At 45.0% G+C, this 27,921-nt stretch overlaps 1 protein-coding gene across 2 annotated transcripts in view; it reads left to right on the top strand.

Moving 5' to 3' along the window:
- Nucleotides 1–27,921, top strand: part of PRKCE (protein kinase C epsilon) — a 512,296-nt gene that overhangs the window by 170,169 nt on the left and 314,206 nt on the right. For both annotated transcript variants that reach the window (XM_089923215.1, XM_022573928.3), the window contains one exon: nt 17,304–17,367. In XM_089923215.1, coding sequence (XP_089779341.1) covers nt 17,304–17,367 — 64 coding nt within the window. The remainder of the gene's footprint in view (nt 1–17,303; nt 17,368–27,921) is intronic.

Raw genomic sequence — 27,921 nt, 5'->3', positions numbered from 1 at the left:
TTTAAGAAAGGCTAAGATGAGCTGTGGGACATCAGTCCAGTTGGGGTATAGAAGTTGTCCACTTTCTCCCTCCCTTCCTCTTTCCCTCTTTTCTTCCCTTCTCCTCTTCCTCTTCTTTATCTCTTATGGAAAATTTCAAACACCTACAGAAGTAAACCGAGTAGAATGATGGATTCCTGTGTATCTACCACCTAGTTTCAACAGAGATCATGACCAACGACCAGTTTTCCAGTTGATGATATTTCATTATCACCACCCCCTGCCTCTCTGGAGATTTTTCTTATTCATTGTATGTTGCTCATCTGTTTATGATAGGGCTCGTGGATTTTCTGGTAGAGATTTCTTGCCTCTTCTTTTTTTTCTTCCTTAGAGGTCGAATGGGCCAACAATTTAGGTTGTTACGGAGGTTTTCTGATCCTAGGAATCTGCATCCAGGGCGGGAGAAGTGGATGAGGGAGGTTGGGTCGTGGGGCCTGGGAAGACAACAGAACCTGGGTCCATTTGGTGGGCTAGAAGGATTGATGAGTGAAATATCTTTTCATTTTTATTTTTAACTGTTGACAAGGCCTCTTATCTGCAGCCAAGCCGCCCACCGTGGAGCACATTTATCCACAGGAATGAACATAGGAATAATAGCTTCGAGAAGAGCAGCTACCTTAGCCTCACCTTTACCTGGCTGAGGTTCTAAATCCTCTCAACCCTTTCCTGTGTCTTGCCTTAGAACACACAAAGGATCCTCTATGGGAATCTTGTGCCTCTGTAGTCTAAGAGGGCACCTTGGATGGGGGTTCAGGCACCCAGCCTCTTGCTCCATTGTTTCCTTGCAACGGGCCTGGGACTTGGGGTGCCCCACCACAGCCCCCCTGCCACTACGTCCTGACTGAGTTTAGAGTTGGTGTGTTTAATGGTGGGGGGAGGGATACTCCATCTGTTAGAGCAACAGCAGCAGACAGACAGGCTTCCCAGAAACAGGAAATGCCTTTATGCTAACTTAAAGCATTATTTCAGTTTTTCTACAGTTTTTTTTTTCTCACCGCACAAACCCCACCTTGCAACAGATACAGCCAGTTAGTTCAGTGGTGCATGAAGTCAGCGTCACATCAGGCTTAACAAGAACTACTGTGTGTGTGTGTGTGTGTGTGTGTGTGTGTGTGTGTGTGTGTGTTGGGGGGTGCGGGTAGAGAGGTTTTCTGCCTTCTCTTTTGAAGACATAGAGAAAGCTAAAAAACCAAGGTTTTTATCATCCCCAAGTCGGGATGAGTGTGCATGTTTGGTGGTGGTGGTTTGGAGGGAGGAAGGTGGGAAGTCAAAGCCGACTCCACCCAGGGCGGTCGAGGTTGGACCTCTGTATCGAGGTCTTTCTGACATCTGGGCAGGTCCCTCTCGTCTTCCCAGTCCCTATGTGTCCTCCTGGCTCAAACTACAGATCCACATCCCTTATGCAAAAGCCCCCAAGGCCAGATTTATTTAGAAATTCAGACTTTTTTGTATTCTTGAACAGCGGTCCCCAACCTTTTTGGCACCAGGGACCAGTTTCGTGGAAGACAATTTTTCCACAGACCGGGGCCGGGCGGCGGTAGTTCAGGCGGTAAAGCAAGCGATGGTTCAGGCGGTGATGAAGCTTCCCTCACTCCCCTGCCGCCCACCTCCAGCTGTGCAGCCCAGTTCTTAACAGGCTGCAGACAGGTAGCGGTCCGCGGCCCAGGGGTTGGGGACCCCTGTTCTAGAATGTTATTCTGTATATTATTGAATACATAATAACTCCAGTAGATTCTGGGGCAGTCCTTTTTGAGGAAACAAATTAACGTTTCTATAACCCAATTGTATGGCTGTTTACACTAAGTGGAATAAATGGAGACAATAAATAGCCATGTGTCAGCTTGGGTCAGGGCCTGTGGCCAAAGGATTTTGACCCAAACTTCAAAAAAAGTCCAGGTTTTAGAGCATTTTGGATGTCAGTGTTGTGGGTCAGGGGTTTCAGATCTGTACTGTGTCTCTCTGCTAGTGACTTCCGAATTCAGATCTTAAGCTTGGACCTTTCCCCTGCCCTTGGCTATCTCAGAGGTGTCTCCAAGCGTGCCTGTCCAAACCCTGCTCTGGGTGCCCCACTCCCGCCCTGCCCCCCTCCCAGTCCTCTCCTGCTCGGCCAAGGACAGCTTCACGTTTTGCTCAGGCTCCGAATCTCCACGCTAGCCTCGAGCTCTCTCTTTATCTTATACACTGTGTCCAATCCACCGGCAATCCTTTCGGCTCCACCTTCAAAATATGTTCCGAAACTGACCACTTCCCGTCACCTCCACTATCCCATCCCTTCCTAGCCACCATCATCTCCCCTGGATTATTATGATAGCCTCCAACTCTCACCTGGATTATCACGATAGCCTCGTCAGTGGCCTTCCTGCTTCCTCACTCGCCCCTAAAATTTATTCTCCACACAGTAGCCAGACTGATCCTGTCAAAGTGTAAGGCACAGCACGTCACTTCTATACTCAAACTCACCTCTGGCTTCCCATCTCGCTCAGTGCCAAAGCCCAGTCCTTACCATGTTCCACCTCTGTGACCTTGTCACCAGTGACCTCCCTCACTCTGCTCCTGTCACTCCATCTCCTACCCTGGCAAAGGTCGAGTCCTCTCCCACCTCCCAGCCTTTGCACTTGCCGTTCCCTCTGCTCGTTACGCTGCTGGTATCCTCCCCGACATCCACAGGCCTGACTCCTTGAGTATCAAGAAGGCTTTCCTTGATCTTAGATAAATGAACCCTCAGTCACCAAACCCAAACTCTGAAATTTGCCTTTTGACGAACAAGACATGAAATACTCTAAAGGAAAACCAACAAAAGGTTCAACGTTAGAAAAGATCTATTAACTAAAAAAAGAAAAGATCTATTAACTAGAAAAGATCTATTAACTAAAACTTGGCTCCAGTTACGTCTGTCTACTCTGGGCAATGAACAGAGCATTGACTATTCTAAGGATAGACTTGAAAAATTTAAACTTTATTTTCCTTTGATGCCTCTGAAAGGCCAAGGACTTTTTTTGTGCTTGGACTTTTTTTGTGCTTTCTTCTATTTATTTCAAGCCCTGACTTCGTTAATTAATGATTATAGATAGCCCTAAACTATCCTCACAAAGTAGATGGAATTCATAGAATCCCTCCCATATGGTCTGTATATAACATGACATACTTGTGATGTGTCTTTTCTGTGCTTGTCCAAAATATATGGAAATCTGATGTCCACAAGAGAAAGCCACAAATTCAGAACTATTCTGACATTCAGAGCTTGGACAATTTTCTGATCCCCTTTGCTATGTGCTTCAGGAAATATCTTCCCTTCTAGTTCAGTTATTGGTGGGGTTTCAGCACATGTAAATCTGATTTGTGAGTCCAGCTGCATTAGCCTGTTCATTTTACAATGCCTGCAACTGCATAAAGGTATAGAAACCAAGCAGAGAATTATAAGGAGAGTTGCCCATTTTCAGAGAATAGATGGTCCCTGCTTTCATATATTATTTGTACCTGAAAACCTACGTATTCGTTTATCTATAGGAAAAACCCAGTTGAATATTCACACATGCTCATTAGGTTACATGTTAAGGTAAGCTTTATCCCAGAAAGCTGGAAATTATGTCAGAATTTTTATTTATATCTTTCCTATTTTGATACAAAATCTAAAAGTTTTAAAGCTTTAATGTTTTCCTTCAAAATTCAACAGTCAAATGATGAACATCTAATTGAGGGTAAGATTTTGCTGACGTTGACCTGCCTAAGAAATTCCATTTTCCTCTATATTACATGTTTGAGACCTATGCTTGGTTTTCTTAGAACCAGCATTTTAAATTTTTTATAAATTAAAAAAATTATACATTTTATAGGACACTGAGGACAAATGGGAGCATATATTCCAAAGAACTCCTGTAAAACAAAGATGGTGACACTGCATGGCTAGGTGATAGCACAGTATAGTTATGTCTTAGCAGAAGTGTTTGCTCATTACCTGATTGACAAAGTCTGTGTTGTTATGGAAGTTTATCACATACAAGGTAGTTTAAAGGTTAACCGTGTATAAGGTATAAAAATGTGGGCCACACCACCCCACAAAAATTGAGGAAGAGCATCGTACAGAGAAGGAGATTTGATCAAAGCAAAGGATTTTTAAATGAGTGTGTTCTATTTGGTTGAGCTATTGAAAGCTTCTCTTAAGACGTTCTAACTGTATTCGACTGAGGAATATGCCTGGCTACTAACCCCTCATAACTGGTGATTAGGATTGAGTAGTGCTGTGAACCATTTGACCAGAAAATTACACTTTTAAAGAAGTAAGTAAATTTAACATAATTTGTCCCATTTTTAACTTGCACCTTAAAGAATTCTGCAGTGAAAAGCGGGACAACTGAGTCAGCTGTGGTTAATTTACTGAGATGCCTGAGTGGGGTGCTTGACCTCACTGTGCTTCAGTTTCCTTACCTGTAAATGAGGGGACTGAGCCACATAACGTCCTTCAAGCAACAAGTCTATTGTCTGATTTTTTTTTTTAATCACAAAAGTTATAATAGAAAGTAGAAGATTTAAAAGACAGTTTAGAGCTTCCCTGGTGGCGCAGTGGTTGGGAGTCCACCTGGCGATGCAGGGGACGTGGGTTCGTGCCCCGGTCCGGGAAGATCCCACATGCCGCGGAGCGGCTAGGCCCGTGAGCCATGGCTGCTGAGCCTGCACGTCCGGAGCCTATGCTCTGCAACGGGAGAGGCCACAACAGTGAGAGGCCCACGTACCGCAAAAAAAAGAAAAAAAAAAAGACAGTTTAGAAAAACTATGGTTATGTACAAAGAAAAAAATCACATTATTTTACTCTCCGGTAGTTAACTGGTTTTTTCCTTTGTATATGTACCTACTTACACACATTTTATTTTTTAAAAATTGGATCATAGTATATATATTCCTTTATAATCTCATTTTTCCTTCCACTTTTAATACCATATTTTGAATATCTTTCCATGTCATTAAATATAATTCTGCAAGATTTCTTTCATGATGGCATGGTATCTAATGATTTGAATATGCTACAATTTATTTAAATAGTTTGCTATTATTGGACAATTAGTTTCTAATTTTACACGCTTCAAAATGTTGTAATAATGATCTCTGTATTTAAATCTTTTTGCACATGTGTGATTTGGGATAAATTCCCAGAAATGGAATTGCTAGGTCAAAGGATTTTTGTTATATAATGCCAAACCACCCTACAAATTTTGTGCCAATTTATACTTCATTAGCAGTGTGTAAGGGGACCTATTTCTCCTCCACTCTCACCAGCCCTGGATAATATCATTTAAGATGATGCGTTTTTGGAATTTTCATTCAAGGTGGTCTAGGAGCAAATATGTTTATTGCTTTGCCTACTCAAGATCCCATTTAGATAACAGAAAAGGAAAAAGGTGTGGGGATACAATTTTATAACGAGTAAGTGAGCAGAAGGATGCCATCATTAAGCTATTTCAGTGAATTTCTGGGAAAAGAAAGGAGAGGGCAGGGTGGAAACTACAGAGCAGGATAGAAGTACAAAGGAGCCACAGCCCAGAACACGTGCTGGGGGCTACCGGAACCTAGCCTAGAGCCACCTGTTCTGCAGGACCCTTAAGGAGCCCTGGGCATGGAAACTGTAGTCACCCCAGAGGCAAGAGCGAGAAGTGCAGCTGGAAGCGAGTGACTATTTGAAAGTCTGTATGTGGCATGTGTAGTGAGTATACTCACTGTTCTCACTGCTGGAGGACCTGGAGCCAGACCCTGAGCCCCAGGGTCAGAAATTGGAAAGTTCTTGTAAAAAGCAATGGAACAATGGTTTGGGGAGAGCTATCATAGGTGGTGGGGACCCTTGCTCTCACGGCCAGCTCCCACTCTGTGACCCTGTGTTCACAGAAATAGGTTGTGTCCATAAAACAAAAAAAGAAAAGGATGCTATGAGGAGAAAGAAGCTGCAGAAAATAGGAAGGTGCTTCTGGAATCTTAACATACTATTGTCAGAAATGAAAGTTCAGTGGAAGGGTTGTAAGATACAGTCAAAGAAATCTAGAATATGGACTAAAAGGAGAAAAGAGATGGAAATATATATAACAAATAGTAAGAGACATAGGGATTAATTCTACTGGTCCAATAGCCAAATAATGGGAGTTTCATACAGAAAATGAAGAGACCAATAGCAAAGGACAAATTAGAAGAATATCTCCCACAAATTCAGTGAATCAAAAGAACAAGTACAATGAATCAAAAAAAGATACCCTGAGACATATCATGTTGGAATTTCAGAACACTGAGGATAAAAAAGTTGCTAAAACTTCTAGAGAGTGAAAACAAAACAAAGTCACATACTAAACAACAGTAGCCAGGCTGACATCAGAGTCCATAGGCAATATTGATGTTAGAAGAAAGTTCTGATAGGTAATGATTTTTTTTTTAACCTAGAATTCTATATCCAGCCAAACTATCAATCGTGTGTGAGGACAAGCATGCAAGGTCTTAGAAAGCTAGCTTTCTATGCACTCTTAATCAATATTTCAATCAGAATGTACCTTACTGGCAAAAAACAAGGGAATAACCCAGAACAAGGAAGATGATGGATTCCAGAAACAGTGACTGTTTCCAGCAGAGCAGTGAAAATAAGTCACGGTACTACAGCTGTGCAGGAGACCAGAGAGTAGTCAGCCCAGATTAGGGAAAAGTGTACAGTGAGGGTCTCCAGAAGGACAGACCCTGAGAGAAGGGGACCCAGGGGAAAAACTTGAGGATCTGAGAAAGGCAATTGATAGAGTGGAAAAAAAAAAAAAAAAATCCATTCGAATTTGACGCTAGGTATATTCGCCATTGAGTGGTAGATGAGTTGGCACATTGGACCTGTGGAAAAGAAAGTATATGTGATATCATTTACAAAGTTATAATATTAAGTAAACACTACTAATTCATCTTCAGATTTTGGAACCAGCATATACACAAAGCATGGAACTCAACTACAATTAGAAAAAAATGTCAGTTTTGTCAATGTTGATAGTCTAACAGTAAAAATGCAGAGGATGGGGAGGGCGGGAAGCACTCATGTCCTCCAGTTAGAAGGTGTAGGGTCAAGGGATATTGTCTATAGTTGATGGAACAAGAAATTGACATTTAGATTGCCTTTTTTTTTTTTTGCAGTTCTCAAGAAGAATAGAGAAGGAACTGAGAATTGCGATGTGTATTTTGTGAAGGGAGGAAAGTGGCGTGAGGTGGTGAGTGAACTAAATCCTCATCTCTCACAGCAGCAGGGCAAGAGTGAATGTCTAAAACAAGAAATCAGGAAATTGAGGTATAAACATTTTATTTAGGGACATGGCAGTGATGACCAGAAAAGCCCAAATGGAAGTTATTAAAATTGCCTCCCTCTGGGGAGGGCAAGAGACTGCTGCCTCTCATTGTAAGTTTTGATTTTTAAAAACTGAACACATCATGATACTTAATTTTGTTTATATATTAATAAACAAATGACACAAGGATACATAGCCCCAAAGAAACTTTGGCTAAATTGTTAGGCAAAAGAAAAAAAGTCTTACCCTTGTTTAAATTTGTATTTCTTTGCTTATTTGAACCAAGTGATTTCAAAGTTGCTTATGACTGTTAGCTTTCATGCCTCTGTGATTTTTATAAAACTCTTCCTCACTGGACATGTTTCCAACTATATGGTGCAAAGCAGTGGCAAATAGGACTTGCTATATAGAAAATCCCAATACAGCAATATTTCCAAGAGGGCATTTACTCCCTGAAGCTGGGCGTCCTACCCTGTGTCTGTGTCTCATAGTCTGAGCCTCCCAGCTGTTTTGCTGTGGGAGCAACTATGAGTTCCAGGAGGACAATGAAAAAGCTTTACTTTCATTGTTCTTGTGCCCAAGAAGTGACTCCACCATCACGCACAGAGCATGGGCTCCTTGACCAGCTCACGATGTGTTCTTTCCTCAGGATCTCCTTGAGTCCATGCCCTTGGCTGGGTCCAAGGTAACCGGAGCATCGGGATGGGAGTCGGAGAGCCCTGCCTTAATTCAGGCTGCTCTTCTTCAAGCTGTGAGAATGTGGGCAAGCCACTCAAATCCATGAGCCTCAGTTCTCTCATTCCTGAAATGGTTCAGATAAGGATATGGCCTCCCTCACTCAGATAACGCATGTAAAGTGCTCAATAAAGGGTGTTTGTTAGAGTTGTGATTATTATTATGAATAAAAGAGTCTCCATGAGGAGCTCAAAGTGCTGAATAACAATTATAATGTCTTAGGTTTTGAAGGGAGTCAGGAACTGAATGTCTTTGTGAGTAGCTGTTGGTGAAAGGTCCTGCTAGGTTGTGATATAACAGAGACAGAAAAGTTCCTGGTCTGGAGATAATTTTTCTGGTTGCACAGTCTTGAGCTCCCGACTGAGCTCGGCTCTGTTCCACGTGGATCCATTCAGTTCCACTTGGAGTCTCTCCTGGTTCCGTGCCATGTGCCCAGCTGTGGATCAAGAACTGTGGAAACCTCCCCACCCCCACCAAGGGACACGTGGCTCTTCCCAAGAGGGGCTCACAGTCTAGGCGGGAAATAACCCTAATGACTTGACAGCTGACATTTAGAGGATGCTAGCCGTGTGCTAGGCATGGCTCCAAGTGCTTCACCCTCTCATTTGATCCTCCAAACATTCTGAAGCAGGTGCCACTGACATTCTCAATGTGTAGATGAGGAAATCGCAGCAAGGGCCACACAGCTTGTGACAGGCAGAGCTGGGGTTTGGACCCAGGTAAGTTAGCTTCAGAGCCTTGACTCTCAATCACCGCAGTTGGCTTATTAGTGTAAAAAACAGGAAACGTGCAATAAAACGCATGGATAAAAGTGCACCCAGTGAGAGAGAACTGCAAAGCAAAATGCAAAGTGCACGTGGGTAGTGGGTATTTTTCACTTCAGAACACTGAGGGTAAGTGGCTACATTTCCTGCTGTTTGCACTCAGCATCTTCTCGTGGGAGTCAGTGGGAGTACAGTCATGTACTGCCGTTTCCCTGAAAGAAGAGAGGAAAACGAAAACGACACCACGACCAGGCAATGCTTCGTAAGCCATTGCACACTCCTGACATTAGGTTTGGCCCTTTTGGATGTTTTCTCAGCTCAGAAAAGCATCTGCATACACACACTTATTTGTTTTTAGCCACCTCTGTCATCAGAGGGAGCCAGCTCTCTGGGTCTATTCTGCGCCTGTTGAAAAGAGGAAGCAGGTACTAGCTTGAGTTCACTCCATTTGTGGCCTGTGGGGAGCTGGGATCTGTAAGGTAGGCATCCGGTCCAGCCAATGGGACTTTCGCATGGAGATGATGGTTGCTGCTCGGTTGGTGTCGGGGACCTGGGTACCGGGGGATGGACAAGCAACGTGTCAGCCAATTTTGAGGGGCGTTTCTTTAAGAAGTGTCTGGGAACCGAAGCAAGCTGCTCTCTGGGGGACTGGGTTAGAAATAGGTAGTGAAAAAAGGTGTTGACAAATATTGTGACAAGTTCACTCAAGGACACGATTTTAAAAATCAAATGGTTCAAAAGAGCATAGAGTGAAGGATAATGCCCCTTTCCTGATTTCTCGCCCCTCCATCCTCTAGTTTCCATCTCTTGAGGCAACCCCTGTTTCCTGTTGATTAAGACTCCTTCTAGAGATAATATATGCCAAACAAGCGTGACAGTGTGTGTGTGTGCCTGTTTACCCACATGCACACCCATTTTATTCACATGATAACCTAGCATAATAAACACATTATACCATACTTTTTTTCCCACTTAATGTATCCCAGAGATAGTTTCATGTAAGTCAGTACATTTAGAACTTTTTATTCTTTTTTTAGGGCTTGCATAGTGATCTACCAAACGGTGTCCCATAATTTATTTAAGCTGTCTCCTATTCATGGATATTTAGGTCCTTGAGGTTGTTAAAAGCCATTCTAGAGCATTTGGCCTAATTTTTTTTGTTTTGCATATGAGGAAATTGAGATCCACACATAGAAAGACAGGTTTAAATAATTCAGCAGGGAACCTACATTTTGGATGTGTTTTTCTTGCTATTACCGTATTTTGATCACAGAAGACAAGAGAAGGTGGGTTTGAGCGTGTTTTGCACACGTGGGCGGGTGTGTGAATGTGTGCCTACACAGGTAGGTGTACATTAAGTTGGGTGACAGATGTGTTCTTGAAAATGAATGAACCCTTTTATTTTTAAAAATGGAATTTGAAATCTTAAATGCCCTGAGGGTGGGAAGATGATTTGTTATTTAAAGGAAAATTGTAGAGCAATCCTTATGTGAAATGATGACTTCTTTTTTTCCTTTTTCAGAAGCGACTTTATTGAGGTATAATTTACATGCAAAAAAAAGAATGCATCCATTTTAAGTGTGTGGCTTGATTCAGTTTAACAAACATATACATTCATGTCACCACCGCCCAATCAACATATAGAAGACTTTCATCTTCCCCAAAGGTCCTTCTGTGCCTCTTTTCTTTTTTTATTGAATATATACTTTACTATTGTAAAATACAATACTCAAAATCATTCAATCATCCCCTGTGCCTCTTTGAATCCAGTTCCCATGTCCACCTCCAGGAGATCACCGATACGCTTTTTGTCATGATAGATTAGTCTTGCCTGTTCTGGAACCTTACGTAAGTGGAATGGTAATCTTTTGCGTTTGGCTTCTCTCCCATAGCATTCGTTTTGTTGCATGTACCAGTTCATTCATTCTTTACTGCTGAGTAAAAGCCTGTCATATGGATACAGCATGGTTTGCTTATTCATTTATCTGTTCTTGGACATTTGGGTTGTTTCCAGTATTTGGCTGTTATGAATGAAGCTGCTAGGAACACTTCTGTACAGGTTGATGGCTTCCCAAGTAAATCATCTCCATAATCCAGTTGTGCAGGTCCAGTTTAAAATCGGGCCATTCATCCATTGAGCCAACATGTATAAATATGTATTAAATCCCTTCCATGTGCTGGACAGACAGGGTTCTGCCCTTCAGGGATGTACACGAAAGCCCACATAACGTCTTTGCACTACCATGGAAGGCATATGAGAAAGGAGCAATCCTCCTCTCCTCTTATTTTATGAAAGTAAGTGCTATTCGAAGCCTGTGAACCGAGTGGAACTCTTAAAATATTTAGTTACATGTGCACCCTCTGCTTTTTAACCAGCCAGTGCACTCTACCAATAGATCTAGTAGCAAACTCCTCAAATGAAGAGTCTTTAGTTTAATTGGTGGCTAGCTCCAAAATCACCACCCAGTAGCTGCCCATCATAGTGCCTGCACGTTTTGTGCTTTCCAAAAGCAGCAGCTGGGAGGACGCCTGCTGCTTGAAGATCTCCTGCTGTGTCTGGCTTGCCTCTTCCATGCCAGGCACCTCTGGGGACAGTATGTGCCTGAGGGGCCCCCAGGGGAAAATAGCCAGCAATACAGGGGGTGCAGACCTTGGGAAGAGGGTCCTCTGCCTTGGGAAAGAAGCCCTGAGTCTTCTCCCTTCTTCTCCTTCCCACCTCCTCCTCCCTCACTCCCCACCCTCCTCCAGGAAAAAAAAAGAAACAGCCTATTATCTAGGACTTAATTGGTGCAATATGGACAGTGCAGCCTCTTTTCCTCCTTCTCCTCCTTTCTGGAGTCATCCTTTTCTGACTGCCCGACCCCCCCTTTTGCTTCTTTCTAGGACCTGGTGCCTGACACCAGATGGAAAAGGAAGTGAAGCTCAAATTGGGTCTGTGTGACCCTTGTGGGCTGTTTTGAGGAGAGGTTTGCCTAGAGGTCTCCAGTGAAAGTTGAGCCGGTGGTTAGGAGGAAGCTTGACTATGAATTTCTTGCCTCCTGTGTCTCAAACTCGATTACCCCCCAAACACAGGCACACAGACACCTGTGGGTCACAGTGACACACAGTGGTGACAGCTAAGCGGGCTGCATGGCCGGGGTGCAAGTCCAGTGGTCAGGGTTCTTGCTGGACAGGTGTGGTGTGCTGGGAGGAGTATAGGACTCAGAGTCAGGAGCTGAGGGTGCAAGTTATAATGTCTCTGCCACTTACCTCTGGCTGTTCATCTCCGGAGGACTTGTCCTCAGAGACTACCGTGTGAACGGTGCCCCTGCAGCTGTGCCGTGTGTGCGCTCTCACTAGCCCTGCTTATCTTCCTTAACCTCACTTTTTTCGTACATACAATGTTGCTAATAATACTTGTTACCTTACAGGTTAATTGTGAGGAATCAATGAAATAATGCTTGTGAAGGACTTTGTGAATGCTCAGGCACCACCCAAAAAAGTGCCTGTGCGTCTTTTTGCTTTTCAGAGATGGCTTTTTCCTGGTTTCTGTGGTTTGGGCTCTTTCCCCATTGCTTTGGACCTAACTCTCAGGAATGGAGCTCTTGTTTATGCCCAGACCTTCCCCAAGGGCTCTGGCTGGTGGGTGGGGGGGTGGGGGAGGGGTGGGGGGTGGGGGTGGGGGAGGGGTGGGGGGTGGGGGAGGGGTGGGCAAGGTGTTCAATGCGTTGCTCTGACTTAAACGGGCCTGGCTGGGGAGCCAGTCAGTTGTACCTGAGAAGGAGAATGAACCCACGGAGGACAAGCCAGAGGCTTAGAGTTATGAGAACCCTGAGACCTGGTTGTCAGAGAAGGCTTTGTGGGGCTTGAGATGGGAGCTCCCAGGCTGGGTGGGGCTCGAGGTGGGAGCTCTGTCAGAGTCATCTGTCCGGTGTGCTCCAGGCAGCAGCGCTGCGCGGGAATCCAGCTGAAAGCTCTCAGTACCCCAGTTTTTCTATCTGAAAAGTAGGGAATATGTATTGCTGGCCTCCCAGGAGATTAGATGAACTAATACAGGTGAAACCTCAATACAGTGTCCCAGGCCTAGTAGGTGCTCAGACAATACGTGGTCATCCTCAGCTTCTCCTTCTCTCGTAATCACCTCATGACCCTCTGATGACCAGGGCTATAGCCTTTTTTCCCGCTGGGTTTCCTCCAGGGCTGGGTGAGAAATTCTCACCTTAGGTCTACATCTGACATTCGCAGCACTGTAAAATCATCAGATGTCCTGAAATAATATGTAATAACGTCAATTTGGGGCAAGAAGATGCTTTCTGGGGAGGTGGGAAGTTTCACAGAGTGGAAAGAACATCACATCGGAGTAAGTAAGAGATTTGAAGACTTGGCTTTTTAATAGCAAGAGCAGCAACAGTTACCGAGTGTTCTGTACCAAGCACCGTGCTATGCACGGTACGTAGATTTTCACATTTTACATTGTGACACCCCCAGTGTCGCAGGACCTGTTATTAGCTCCATTTCACTGAGGAGCCGTCTGAGTCTTAGAGAAGATAGTTGCTTGCTTCAGGCCAGAGAGCCAGTAAGTTCACTGTTAACCACCATATACTGAGTAACTCCTAAGTGCCAAGTGCTTTGCATGTGTGTCTCATGGAATTGTTACAATAACCTGTTTCACAGATGAAGAGACAGAGGTTGATGTTCAGGGAGAATAAATAATTGCCTGACCTGTAAGTGACAAAACTGGGATTCAGTCCTGGTGTGACTCCAGAGGCTGTGTTTGTCTCCCCCATGGTTCTACTGCCTTGCTTCTGGCCTCAGCTGGAGGTTGAAAGAGAATCATAGTCAAAAACAGAGATAGGGGCTTCCCTGGTGGCGCAGTGGTTGAGAGTCCGCCTGCCGATGCAGGGGACACGGGTTCGTGCCCCGGTCCGGGAAGATCCCACATGCTGCGGAGCGGCTGGGCCCGTGAGCCATGGCCACTGAGCCTGAGCGTCCAGAGCCTGTGCTCCGCAACGGGAGAGCCCACAACAGTGAGAGGCCCGCGTACCGCAAAAACAAAAACAAAAACAAACAAAAAAACAGAGATAGTATCTGGGAAAGTGCATCAAATAAAGGTATGAGGTTCAAGGAGATTTGATAAATGGGGTTGCATCTGGGAGAATTGGGAGGAACCTGAAGCCGGGGAGAAGGAGCTGAGAAGAAACCCTGGGAATGGTTGGGAGGAGGGAGGAGGGCTGCTTTTATGTAGTGCCAGCTGCCTGGTGGTGATGCCAGCTATCAGCTTGCAGGGGTTGTGCAGGGCTGGGCACCTACATTGCTTCATTATCCGGGCCACATGATCGTGAACAGAATTGTGATTAAGTTAATTTGGCCGTGAAGTTACAAGGCATTCCACCCCCTTTTGTACCTGATAACCCCTCTAGTCATCCACGTTGAAGTCCCACCAGCCTGCATGGATTCTCAGAGCCCTCTCACTTGGCTGGCTGGCGCTCAGCCAGTGCTCTGCGGCCATCTGCCCAGGCTGCAAAGCTCTTTGTTGCTCTTGGCATGTTTAATAGCTTAATTTCTATTTTTCTGTTTGAAAATGCAGTTCATCGGCACTGAGGCAGCAGTTGGTGCTAAAATGGTTTCTGATTGCTATCTTGAATGTTAATATCCTAATACATTTTATCATCAATGACCTGTCCCCCGCCACGAGTTCTCACTCCCCTTTTGCAAAGAAGGGCACGCTGCCTGCCTTCCGATAGGCCTCGCGGCCCATCTCATTCCTTCGCTGTCTCCCTCCCTGCTTTTCTCAGATACCATTGTACTTTGCCAGTGAAATCCACAGTCGTGGGAAATCTTTGACTTGGAGGATATGAGAAAGTGTTTCATTTTGCCGGCGGGGTTTAATAGGGATGACCTAATCTCTGAGAGGCGTACATTATTTAAATTCCATGCTTTCGGACAAGGGGGCCCCTGATACTTTTGAACTGTGGCAGGGACAGGATCCTGGCTGGGCTCTGTTGTTTTTCCTGTTTGCAATACAGGGCAGGGGCCAGGTTATGCTCGTGGCACAGGACAGTATTAGTGGTGAGAGTGGTGGAGAACATTTTCTTTACCCAGAAACCTGAAATCTGTGGCATCACGAGTGTGTTATTTGGTTCTTATCTGGATCCCAAGCTCAAGGTCCCAAACCCAGATGAGCGGTCCCTGTGGGGCTACCTGAGAGCTCCCTGCCCTCCCTCCCTCTCTGCCCTGACAGAGTACCTGAAATATCACAGGGACCTCACCTGGGGGGCATTGAAGACCCGTGTTGGTGGAATTAAAATTTTGAGGGAAACCCTAAGCAGTCTCAAACACTAAGAGGCTGAGACTGGAAATAAAGTGAGGCTCACGAATGGCTCAGGGAATCTGCATTAGGAGTGGAGTGAGATGTCGGGGGCAGGGACACAGGGAGCATCAGTTCAAGGTGAGTTTTTACCTCATAGGGAATATATGGTACTCCTGGTATAGCTGCCTCTTCTTCCCCTCTTGCCGCATTGGAATATCATTTTAGTACAGATCACCTGCCTTCCTTCCTTCCTAAGGAGGGGGCTTGCAGGAGTGAATAATCCCAGAATAGGCTCCGGGACACAGAACAGTTTCCCACCTCCACAAAGGTTTATTGGGTGTCTCCTGACCAACAGACAGTACGCTAAACACTAGGGATGCAAGTAGGCTTGTCATAGCCTCTGTCTAGCCGAGGAGAGAGACATACTGGAGCTGCGGTTGAGATATGTATGTGTACTATAAGAACACAAGTGAGGGTAGTTCATTCTGACTCGGAATATCTGGAAAAGCTTCAGAGAGGAGGCAATAACTGACCTTGACCTTGGAGGAGGAGGAGGTGTTCACCAGGCTAACCCTTCCCAAGTAGTACTTGTTAAATGTGTGCCTGCTTCTCGCTGAGGACCGTGGAAAAGAAAGGGAGGGGCTCGTGGCTCCTGCCCTCAAGAAACTCACAGCTTGTTGAGACCAGCCTGGCACATCTGAGCCAATTGGAGCTCTGCACAGACAGATGGGACTGTGGAGGCGGGGGTCGGTACCAGGGGTACTCAGTGATCCAGGGTTTCCAGAGTGGCTACTCTCTCAGGGAGAACATGGTCTCTGTGAGGACAGTGCAGACCCTGGAAGGATGTTGACTGCAAGCGGCCCAGCCCCTCTGGCTCTCCTCGTCATCCTGCCAGTAGCTTGCTGGATTGGGAGGTGGGGAGGGAGGGCACGAGGGTGGGTAGAGAAGGTTGGTGGGGAGAATTTAGCGACATCGGCTCTTTCACAACCCTGGTAGAGGCTGCGGTTTGCAACACGCATGCGCCAGCATACCGTGAGCATGGTGGCCCTTCAGTCCCGCACAAGCTCCACTCGCATGCCCAGGCTTTGCTTATCTGTTGCTTCCACCTGGAATGCTTTCCCTTTCTTGCCTTCGTGAAGTCTTCCCAGCCTGCTCTTTTACACTGATTTCAGGTTCACCAGATACTTTATATCTGTTATTCTCTGTCCCTCATCATTAAGCTGGGTTCAGCATTGTTCTATTTTTGTTTTAGACTCCCTAGTGAGATTGTAAACACCTTGAGAGTGGGAATAATGTCTTATGCTTTTCTTTTCTTTTTTTTTTTTTTTTTTGCGGTACGCGGGCCTCTCACTGTTGTGGCATCTCCCGTTGCGGAGCACAGGGTCCGGACGCGCAGGCTCAGCGGCCGTGGCTCACGGGCCCAGCCGCTCCGCGGCATGTGGGGTCTTCCCAGACTGGGGCACGAACCCGTGTCCCCTGCATCGGCAGGCGGACTCTCAACCACTGTGCCACCAGGGAAGCCCTATCTTATGCTTTGCTTATCTCCCGTGAGCAATTTGTGTAGTATAAAGAACAGGGGCTTCTGTAGACAATCTTGGCATTGGATCTCAGCATTGCCATTTACCTTGGAACTTTGAGCTCAGTTTCCTTATTTGTGAAACGGGATTTAACACAGGGTTTCTCAACCTTGACACTGTTGGCATTTGGGGCTGGATAATCCTTTGTTGTGGGGACTGTCCTGTCTGCTGTGGGATGTTTAGCACATCCTTGGCCTCCACCCATTAGATGCCAGTAGCATCACACCCTCTCCAATCATAACAATCAAAAATGTCTCCAGATATTTTCATGTCCTCCAAAATGTTCCTTGTGTCAGGTGTCCCCAGGGTAGTTCCTCATGTCAGGTTTCCCTTGTGCAGCAAAATTGCTTCCAGTTGGGAACCACCGGGATGACACTACCTGTTGGGTATGCATCAGACCTCATTGTTACTGCATTTGGAACACAGTAGACGTTCCACAAATGCTGATCCTCCTTCATCCCTAGTTCACCCAGCACTCGGTGTGTTGCAGATTCATGGATTGAATGGAGCTGTGACTCCAGGTTTTAGCAGTTTGGGGTGGAAATGCCATGAACTTTCGGGTTGCCCCTACAATGCACTAACAGAGTCACTGTCATTTTCTTAATTGCAGATTGATCTGGAGCCAGAAGGAAGAGTGTATGTGATCATTGATCTCTCGGGGTCATCGGGTGAAGGTAGGAGAGTGTGAGCTCTCGTCATTGTTCTTGTCCATCGACCCTTTTGTCTTTTGGTCTCTCCCTTCCCTCCTTGGCTGAGACATAGCACAGTGACATTTAATTAATTGGCACCCTTTAAAGGAAAAGGTTATTTTGAAGATGCTTACGCCTGTGTACCAAAAGGGACCAGCCATCTGTTAGCTTTGGTGGAGCAGAGGGAAGATTTTCGACTTAGGGAGTGAGGCCAGTAAAGCAGGCGTGCCTGCGCATGGGTGCCCAGGCGGGCTTCGGTGGGGCGGCTGCTCTCCCCGGAGGTGCGCGTGGGGTCAGCGTGTGTGTGGTGGCCAGGAACTAAGACCAGTTGGTCTCACGGTGTTCAGAAATGAAACAAATGAGGTGTCAAATTTCAGAATCAGAAATGTTACTTCTATAAAGAGGGATGAATGAGGAGTTTGGGATTAACATATACACACTACTGTATATTATAGATAACCAACAAGGACCTACTGCATAGCACAGGGAACTATACTCAATACCTTGTAATAATCTATAAGGGAAAAAGAATTTATATGTATATATACATATATATTTATATGTATATATACATATTTTTTATGTATATGTGTGTGTGTATAACTGAATCAAAAAAATAAAAATAAAAGAAGTGTTACTTCTCTTTACCAGTTCTTTACCCAGGCAAAAGCTCTGCTCTTAAAGAGAAATAATGGGGTGAGGATCTCTGCTCCCCACTAGCTGATTAAGTAGGGTATAAATGTTCTCTGATCGTTGGATTTTCCTTCTTTCTTCTTCTTACACCCTCTTCTCTCCATCCAGTCTTTGCTCACTTACTACATTTCAAGGCTTGTTGCGTGGTGAGGGCTGAGCAGTCGGGGTAGAAGGGAAGACTGGACAATAAAACCTGTGGAAACAGGGAGATGGTGGCAGACTTGGGCTCTAGGGAGGCTGGGAATTAGGACTAAAGTAGTTACTGTGACCATCTTTCTTCTCGTCTTCTCTTTGTGGGCAGGGGACAGAACAGTTGGCTTTAATGTCATGGCAGAAAGATGGGATGAGCAAGGCGGGTTCTTCTTGGCAGTGAGAAAAAATGGGGATTAGAGGTTGTGGCCCAAAGGAAAAGGCACAGCTCCTGGCTGGGAGACTTGGGCGTTTTATAGCATCTCCCCAGAATACTGGGGATTATAAGCACAAAGTCACAACCCCACAGTTTTGGGGATGAAGCTCTAGTTTAAGTTTCTGTAATGGAGGAGGGACTATGTACGCAAATTTAAAGGAGCTGGCCAAATGATGCACTTGACAGTGGGGCCTGATGACTTTCATTTAACTAACTTAATCACCTGATTTCAACAGGTGTTCAGAATAATTCAATAATTGTGTGTATATGGAGCTCATGATAGAATTCAGTCCTCTCTTAATAGATCTCAATTATTTGGCATAGGTTTAAAACTTTAAACATCCTTCCAAAATTGGTCTCTTAACATTTTCTGCTCTTTATTGCAATTGCATTTTGGCGTTTCCAACTTTCCCTCTCTACTCTCATCTCTGAACAGCCCAGAATAGAAACTATTGTAGAAGATTTGGAGATTTAACAATATTTAGTATGAATTATTCAAGATGTACAAAAGGGCCTAAAATATAATAAAAATGGGTACCAGTGTACCCGCCACCCAGATTAAGAAATAAAGCATCCGGTAAGGTAAAGCCTTGCCTTACTTTTAACACAGCTTGTGATCCCAAATTTACCAGACTTTACAATATTACAGTGATCTCCTGATTGTTGATACTGGTGAAACATTTGCTGAGCAAAATCAATCCCCCTTTTTCCTTACATAATGTATATGCAACAGGATAATTAACTAAATATGTATTCCCTGTGCCAAGACGCTGGGCAATCAATGGGAGGCTTGGATTATTTTTTTCTTTGAAAAGATTAACGACTTGCAAAATTATAGAAGACATCCTTTTTCACATTAGAGGGAAAGGATATGGACAAATGAATGAATAAATAAATAAGAGGCAATTGCTTTTTTTCTTCTTGCTTCTACAGCTTATTGCATGTGAATGACCAAAGCAGTTTTCATTAGACTGAACTCTTAGCCTATTTTTTTTATCTCTTTCATCTAAAGAAAATAGAGTTTACTTCAGAAATGCTGACACATGCCAGACTCTGTAAAGTGTTAGCATGTGTTGCTCTGAAGAAAAGAAGTTTTTCTGCTTTTTCTTAATTGCTTTTCCTGGATTTGGAATTCTTTCTCTGGATAGTGGGAAGGACTTCCAGTAACCTCTTTCTAGAAGCTGATCTTGGTGTGTTCTGTTTGTGTTCTACACATCTGTTCTCCCACTCCTGCTGCTGGGACTGTGAGCGCTCCTGGCCCAGAGGTGGCTTTGTTTTTGGAAGGATTGAGAGGGTGAGAAGAGGAATGGGAGAATGAGTAGCCACAACACTTGCTATCTGGGTTGCATGGGAAGGGTCCAGGGCAAAACATGGTTGTCACACCCAGACTATGGACATTCATTGATTCTTATTTAGGCCCCTTTCTTTAGTGAAAATTCCTAACTCTGTATTCTGAGAAAGGGTGAAAAAGAGAACTGAAATGAGGCACAGCTGACATTTTCACCACTCTATCATTCTGCCATCAAGCATCCCTTCAGCTCACCTATTTCAAGTGCTCCAGTCAGTCCCATCAATGGAAAAAAAGATATTTGTAGCAAATGCACAAACTCTACACCACATGCAAATACCAAAGAGCCCAGAGAAAGGTATGGGGGGTGAGACTGTGCGAATACACCCCCTTCTTCTGGGATGTGCTAAAGGATTCTTTTTTCTTGCTAACGCGCTGTAGAAAGCCTGGATGTTTACGTCTGCTAGAGCTGGGGTTAATGTGCTTTCTAACTATTTAATAAAATTCCATTGCTTTCACGTCCTGTGCAGTTCATCATAATGGGATTTGACTGGTGTGGGCTTTAGCTAAACCCGGCAACCTAACCCCAGGTGTAAGGGGTCAGGCTGGATGACAGTCAAGGTCATTTCTGGTCATGCAATTTTGATCGTCGGTATAATGTGAATAGACATCTATCAGAGTTCAAGGCTGAAGGCTGGCTAATATCTGTAGCCAGTAGAAGGGATTGACAGGTACAGTGCCCGGAACTTTACCTATGTTATCCCATGTAGTAAACCTTCTTAGGATGTTTTGTGTGTTGCTCCAGGCTCAGGTGCCTCTTAGTGTTTGCTTTTATCATAAGTAATGGCCATGGGGCTTCCTCGTAAACATGGCACTACGGGATCACCAGATACTTAAATCAGAGCATAATTAGCCCGGGCAACAGAAGCATAAGCAACAATGGATGTAGTTCTCAATTGTGCAAATTACTATTTCCTGTTGTGGACATTAGTTAATATTTCTTCCTTTTTTGTGATGTAATTTGTATATTACTTCTATTCTTCATAGTAATAGGACAGTGAACCATCATTTGCAGGCTCCCAGAGGAGGGGCAGTCAGGGTCTGACCCAGGGATTTCTAGGCTCTTCTTCCCCCACCTTCCTTCCAGGTGTCGTGTTCACCCAGGAGAGTTTTTCAGAGTCTTAGACAACAATAGAAAGAACAAGAAGTGGGCCTCAGTGGTATGTTTGGGTCCCCAAACTCTTTCTCCAATAAAATGCCAAAGATACAAAATAATTGGAATGTTTTTGCAGCACGTCCATCACAAATACTGTGGTTAGATCAGGTTGTGGAATGAGTGCATATTGTGGAAGCAGAAGATGAAGAGGTGGGCTCAGGATCCAGCCCTCTGCCCTTCTTTCTATAGCCACAGGCTTCAGAAAGCAGTCAATATCCTCTCTGGGACCGGCAGCAGAGAGAAGAGAGAGAGAGCCTTAGGAGTCCGTCAGTCCTGAATGTAAATCCTGTCTCCGGTGCCTACTAGTTTAGAGCTTCAGATTTCTCACCCATCAGTGGGGATAATGGGATGTACGGTAGGTATTATGATAGGACTGCTATAAGGACAGTGCCCTCACATAAAGGTGACGCTCAATAAATATCCTAAAGGCCCTGGAGACCTGAGGGCAGGGAGGTGAGCAACGTTCTAACCCAGTGCCCAGGAAGGAGCAGCAGGCAGGGTATCCAGGGAAGCAGTTTGAGGGCAGGTTTCTGACTCTGGGGTGTGGCATATGCAAAAGGTCCAAGAATAGAGCAAGGTGACAAAGAGGCAATTCATAGAATAATATCTGTATCTGGCAGGGGCTATGAGGTTGCTTTTTGCAGAGTTCAGACCTTCCCATAGTTTTGCCCCATTTTCTGTCTTTCTCTTTCTTCCCAACCCTTCCCCCATTGAAACATTTCCCAGAAGAACATTCTTTAGCTTGTCTGTGTCCTGTGGCCCTTAATGTTAGAAATGTCTCCTTGTCAGAGCCTGGGCTTGTGCCCTCTCTTCTCAGTGCAGACAGAACATGTTGTCCTTACACTCTCATTGGTCCTGGGTAAAAGCCCTGCATATATTTGAAGACAGTTATTAAATCTCTCTTCTTCAGGCTGAATCAATCAAACCCCTTAACCTTTCTGAAGAGAGAGTTTAGAAATCTTATCTCATCTTTGCAGCTCTCTTCTGGACTTTTTTTCAAGTTGCACAGACAGGTAGACATGATCAAACCTGCTTTGCTTCGTTCTAAAATGATCACGTGTGTATATCAAGTATTACCCCCTGGTGGGAGATGGTGACTTCGAGAGGTCAAGTGATGTGCCTGAGGCCAAACAGTTGATTACAAGGCCGTGTTGGGTCCAGACCCCAGGCTACGATCCAGGGCCCTGCCTGGATCATGGCCCTAATCATGGCCCCATGAGTTTGCCAACAAAGACCTCCTCACTGCTTTTAACATTTTAGTGCTTTTCTTCAGGAAGCTTTTTACAGAAATAGGAAGGTAAAGTTTATAGCTTTGAATCCACAGATGACCCAGAAAGTCCCTTTCATAAATCAGCAGATCTCTTTTCCACTCTCTTTGAAATGAAAACTTCCATGGTCCCAGTTCAGTTCTGGTCAGCTCCTTCTCAGGCTCTCTATAAGGTGGATCCATAACTAAGTCTTGGTCGGACTCATCCCAGCAGGTTAGTAATCTTTCTTACCTGTGTCCATGGCAAGCATTAGAGCACTGCCTTCAGGGTTGAAATAGAGAGGTAGGCCTTCCTCTTGACCCTCTGCCACTGGTAGTTTCTATCTAGATAACATCTTTCAGATTCCGGAGTCCCACTGAAGCTTCGGTTCATAAGAAGTCTACCCTTTTCCTTAGAATTTCTGCATTATTTAATCCAATGCCTTCTGATGATCAGATAATTAAGAAGAACCATTCATTCAAATGAAAAGTAGTCACTAATGCACTTTAGCAGATGTGCCCAGTTTGGTGCCCATGCCGAATTGGGGGACAGGGAAGTGGAAAATGAGAGATGGCATTTACAAGAACACATGGCCCTTGACTTCAAGGAGCTTGCAATTCAATTAGGAATCCTAGGCTTACCTGAAGGCCAAAAGCATTAGGGAACAAGGCAAGGCAGTATCACACTGAGTGCCTAATTTGGTGTTACCAGGAGTTCTCCAAATGGGAATAAATTGAAGGCAGAATAACCCAGGGAAATTCAAGAAAGAGGCAGGGATTGGGCTGAAAAGGAAAAGTTAGGTAGACTGGATTGACAGGGAAGAAGCAGGAAGGCCATTCTTTTTTTTTTTTTTTTTTTCCTTTTTTAAATATTTATTTGGCTACGCCAGGTCATAGTGGCTGCACAAGGGATGTTCATTGCCACATGTGGGCTCCTAGTTGCGGCATGTGGGACCTTGTTCCCTGACCAGGGATCTAACCTGGGCCTCCTGCATCAGGAGCGCAGAGTCTTAACCACTGGACCACCAGGAAAGTCCCAGGGAGGCCATTCTGAGTAGAGGGGATCATGCCATCATTATCAAAGACAGCTTTGAAGCTCTTATTTTTAGGTAAGTCTGGAGAGACATGATAAATTAAATAGATGCAATTTGTGTTCTCAGGGTGCTTCCAAACAGAGTTATCAGTGTGGCGGACAGACATTTTCAAACAAGAAAATGAAATACCTTCAATGATTAAGCTGTATTTGAAGACTGAAGGCAGTTCTTTCTGGGTGTGTCTTCATGGTCAAGGCTTTTCACTTACCTTGGTCACCAGGGAGAAGGGATGTTCTAGGTCAAGTATGGTCAAGTCTGGGACATTGAGTAGAGCACATTTTATAAGCATGGGACTTAAGTGATTAGGAGGTTAAGCCTGGTACAGGCATCCCTGTATATCTTTTCTGCACTCTCTTGTTTCTCCCTCAGCAGTCTTATGGAGTCCCATGGTAAGCCCTCCACCACCCTCAACCTTCTCCTCCTCTCCAGACTATCTAGCTAGTGTCCCGGCGTCAAGCCCTGACACTCCCACCCTTTTCAAGTTCTGTCCAGTCTCTAATGAGAAACATTGCTCGACATGTTAAAGGGAGCCCTTACCCTCCCAAATCGGGGATTTCAAAGTCAGGCACTTGCTCCAAGGAGCTGATAGATCTGCCTCCTGTGAGGTGCCTCAGGCAATAAGATGGTGTCCTGCTCACCCCACGGCGTCCCCAGACATCCATGGACAAGTTGGATTCTCCAGTAGCATGTGGGGAACTGAAACAGCCTCAGCATTTGATAAGGGTGGAAATAACAAAAGTCAGATGTTCAAAAACATCGATCTTGCAACGTGTACCCCGCATTCCCCCGACCCAGCATCACTGCTTGCCATTGCTACTCAGACTCAGGGAGTGGACCTCTTTTTTCCAGATTTTTGTCTCCATCCTTTGTCCTGATAGAGTAAATGCTTGTTCCTGGAAGTGACCATATGCACCAGATGAGACGGGGGAGTCAGCTTGAAAGCAACGAGTAGCAAACCCCCATCAAGAGGTTTATAATGTCACAGAGACAATGCTAAAATGCTTGATGAGAAATACGCCAAGAAACCCTCATTTCCTTCCAGATAGGCTCAAGGTGCACAGCAGTTCCTCTGAAATGAATCATCCACAGTTAACAACACCAAATGCCAACCATTAGCAGATGAAAAACAGAATTGAATCCTGAGTGTTTGGAGAGCAGAGCCCTTTAGGATCACTACCAAAGCCTCCTTCCTCTCGGCCATTATGGGAGCGTAGATGTGCATTTTCTATTGACGTGTGTTCCTGTTTTACTAATGAAGTAATTGAAGGAGGAATACTCAGGTTGAAGAAATAAGCTTATAGAGAGGGTGGGTTTATAATAGATCCTTAGTCAAGAAGTGAGCCCCGTGTTTCCTGGCGGGGCCTCCAACTCTGTCTCTGTTGTCTTGCTATACATCATTTCTTTGCCTTATAAAGAAGATCGTTTCAGGAAATTCATGTTTGCAGCTCAGATCGTACTGGGTCAAAGTGGCTTATAATTTAATTGTTTACTGTTGTTGATGTCCTTGTGATTTGGCTTAAAACAAAAGGGTATTTCCATTCATCTAACCTAATTTAGAGAGTTGTCTTTCAGGACCAATTACTTTATTCTTTTATCCAGTTGAAATTGGCCACTGCTGACAGTTTTATCGATTTTCCTTATTACCTAGCTTCGTTGAAACATTCACATTTTCACAATCAAGTGCATTCACCATCTTATTCAAGCTGCTTTTATTTTCCTCCTTTATTATAAATCTTTGGTGTGAGCTTGTGGGGGCCTGTGAGAGTGTGTGCTTTTGCCCATATACATACAGCTGAGAGCGAACGTCTGTGAATCTCCCATTCTAAGCTCCCCTTCGTCCTCATTGTCCCTCATTGGAGTCATCATTTATTTACTTACCTAAGAAGTACTAGGCCCTGGGAGTATAGAGTTAATGAAGATGGCCCCTGCTCTAGGGCATCTGTACTCTTACAGAAGGAGGCAGGCACTAGACCAGTAAGCACAGTAATATGTTTTATCAGTCGGGTAGCTGTCGGGAGAACAGGGTGCAGTGGGACCACCATGGAGACTGCTCTTTCTAGAGTAGGCAGTCAGTAAATGACAACCACCGATACTTCCTTCCACATGCTCTCATCAGCTCCATGGCAACCATGAAAGGCAGGTAATAACTGTTACCCTCTTTTCTTGGTTGAGGAGGCAGAGCCGCTGTCCACTGAAGGTGCATCCAATCAGAAGATAAAATAAAGGCAGAATAGGACCTGATTTACCAAAATGTGAACTTTTCAGGAATACATCTGATTTATAAATTATTCAACATAGAGCTGTTGGGCACCTTTTCCAGTTACTCTTCTCAGTACTAGGGGCACGGAAGTGAACAGTGAAAACTGAAATCCTTGTCCTGAGGCACCTAACATTCTAGTGGACATGCTTGCCTGTGTGTCAGCTGTCTCTTCAAGATACATCACACACTGGGAACAGCAGTTGTCTCTGGGGAAGGGAAAGGGTGAATTTAGAAAGGAGGAAACCTTTCTTGTCAATGCCGAGAATCTTGGTTTTCTTTCCCATTGATGTGTATGAGCTGCTAAAACGATTACTCAGAAAATTTGAAACAAAATGAATTAGGTGGAAATGTGACCATTCCCATACATACGGAGACCGTGACTTGCCCATGGCCAGAGGTTATGACAGGTTTCAGAAGACCCAGGCAGAGAGGAATGACCGGCTTAATCCATAGCATGAACGTCTAAGGGCAGGGAGCTCAGAAATAGTGCACATGGCCCACTTCATGTCCTCCGTAGCCCAAGACACCTCTGATTTGGAGTGGGAAATACTGAAATTCAGGATTCCCTCCGATAGTGCCCGTCACCGAGGACTGAATGCTCCCAACGTGGAGAGGCAGGTGGGCTAGGTAGCCAGACTCCGTGGAGCGAGTGATGGATGAACGATGCACACAGAGCGTTCATTCCAGGGAGCCGCTGGCCTCTGCGTGCCCAGTCCTGCTGCTGAGAGGCTGCACCCCTCTGGATGGACAATCCCATGTGGGTGTTTTTACTAGTGCCAGGCAGCACTCTCCAGCATTTAGGGTCAGCTGCTCCTGTCCCAAGCTTGGCCATCTCCACACACTGAGAGGCTTCGCTAGCTGGGGTCCCTTCTGCCCAGCTAAGCAGGGTGCACTGGCTGTCAGTGGGTTATTCCTACTCTGCAGACACTCAAGTTTGCCTGTTTCCTGACACTGAGAATAATGGTCATGTTTTAGTTCAGAGAGATGTTGTCTGCAGCAGAAACCCATGGTCTCAACTATTAGCCAGGTATAAATTCTTTGGGAACTGTCGGGAAGAATGAAGTCAGGGGAAGTTAAGTCCGCTTTCAGGTGTATCTGTGTGTTATTGGGACTAGGATTTCGTAGACACCCGGATTTTAGCTTTTGTTCCACAGTTAGTTAATTACTGAATGTACCGATTGATTCAACAGATGTATCTGGAGAGTCTGTTGCCTGCCCGGCACCATGCAAGAGCTGGAGAAACAAAGATGTAAAAGACATAGGCCTTGCCCTTGAGGAGCTCCCAAGCTAGGGCACGTCAGGCAACAAATCATCTGTTCCACTTGGACCTCCGTGGCCTCCTTGGTGCACAGAGAGGGAGGTGGGACTAATGGCCCCTTGGCCCTCTGCAGTGCTGAGTTAAAACCAAGAGAAGTTTGCATAGAGCTGGGCACCTGGAAGGAGGAAGGGAGGCAGAACAAAAATTTTAAGCCAAATCTATGTAGAGAGATTATTTTATTTAAGCGTAAATGGATCTGCCATTTTATCATCCCTATTTTACAGATGGGAAAACTGAGGCTTAAAGAGTTTTAAGAATGTGAATCGGGCTTCCCTGGTGGCGCAGTGGTTGAGAGTCTGCCTGACGATGCAGGGGACACGGGTTCGTGCCCCGGTCCGGGAAGATCCCACATGCCGCGGAGCCTGCGCGTCCGGAGCCTGTGCTCCGCAATGGGAGAGGCCACAACAGGGATTGAAAATTAAGAGGGAAATCTGCTTTCTCTCTTGCCCAACTTCCAATCATTTAGTCTTTCTCAAAGTCAAGAATTTTGAATCCCTTTTTGTTTAGTATCCTTCCCCCCACCTTCTCCTTTCTTCTGGAAAAGGACTAGGAAGGCACTTGGCATATTCTTAGGGAGGGAGGCAATGTCCAGGCCCTGGTGTTCCAGTCCGGGCTTCAGTCATCCGCAGAAGGTCAAAATGGATAGCATCAGTGTTCTTCAGCTAGGAGAACAGGTACCAGTTTATACCAGGAAACCGAAAAGCAACCAGTCAGGGTATTGGATTTTTTTGTTTTTGTGTTTGTTTTTCTATAAATACCCTCAAGTATTGAGTGGTGCTTGAATTTGATCCCACTGTGCTAATTTTCTCCTGATTCCTGGGGCTTTAATTAAAATAACTCACCCAGGGACCTTGCTAAAACTTACCTCTACGTGATCCTCCTCTGAGGTAGGCAAGTTGCACCTGCCTTTAATGGATGGGGAAATGCAGGGGGAGTTCTGGGTTAGGTGCTGGGTACACAGTAGGGGCATAATTTTTAACTTGTTGCATACATGAACGCATGACTAAATGAAATAACA

Source organism: Delphinapterus leucas, chromosome 13 (assembly GCF_059928025.1).
Source record: "Delphinapterus leucas isolate spDelLeu-1000000601 "Yukka" chromosome 13, BTC_Dleu_Yukka2, whole genome shotgun sequence".
Classification (NCBI taxonomy): Eukaryota; Metazoa; Chordata; class Mammalia; order Artiodactyla; family Monodontidae; genus Delphinapterus; species Delphinapterus leucas.
The sequence above is the reverse complement of the archived record's forward strand: the minus strand, read 5'-3'. Positions and strand labels throughout refer to the sequence as shown.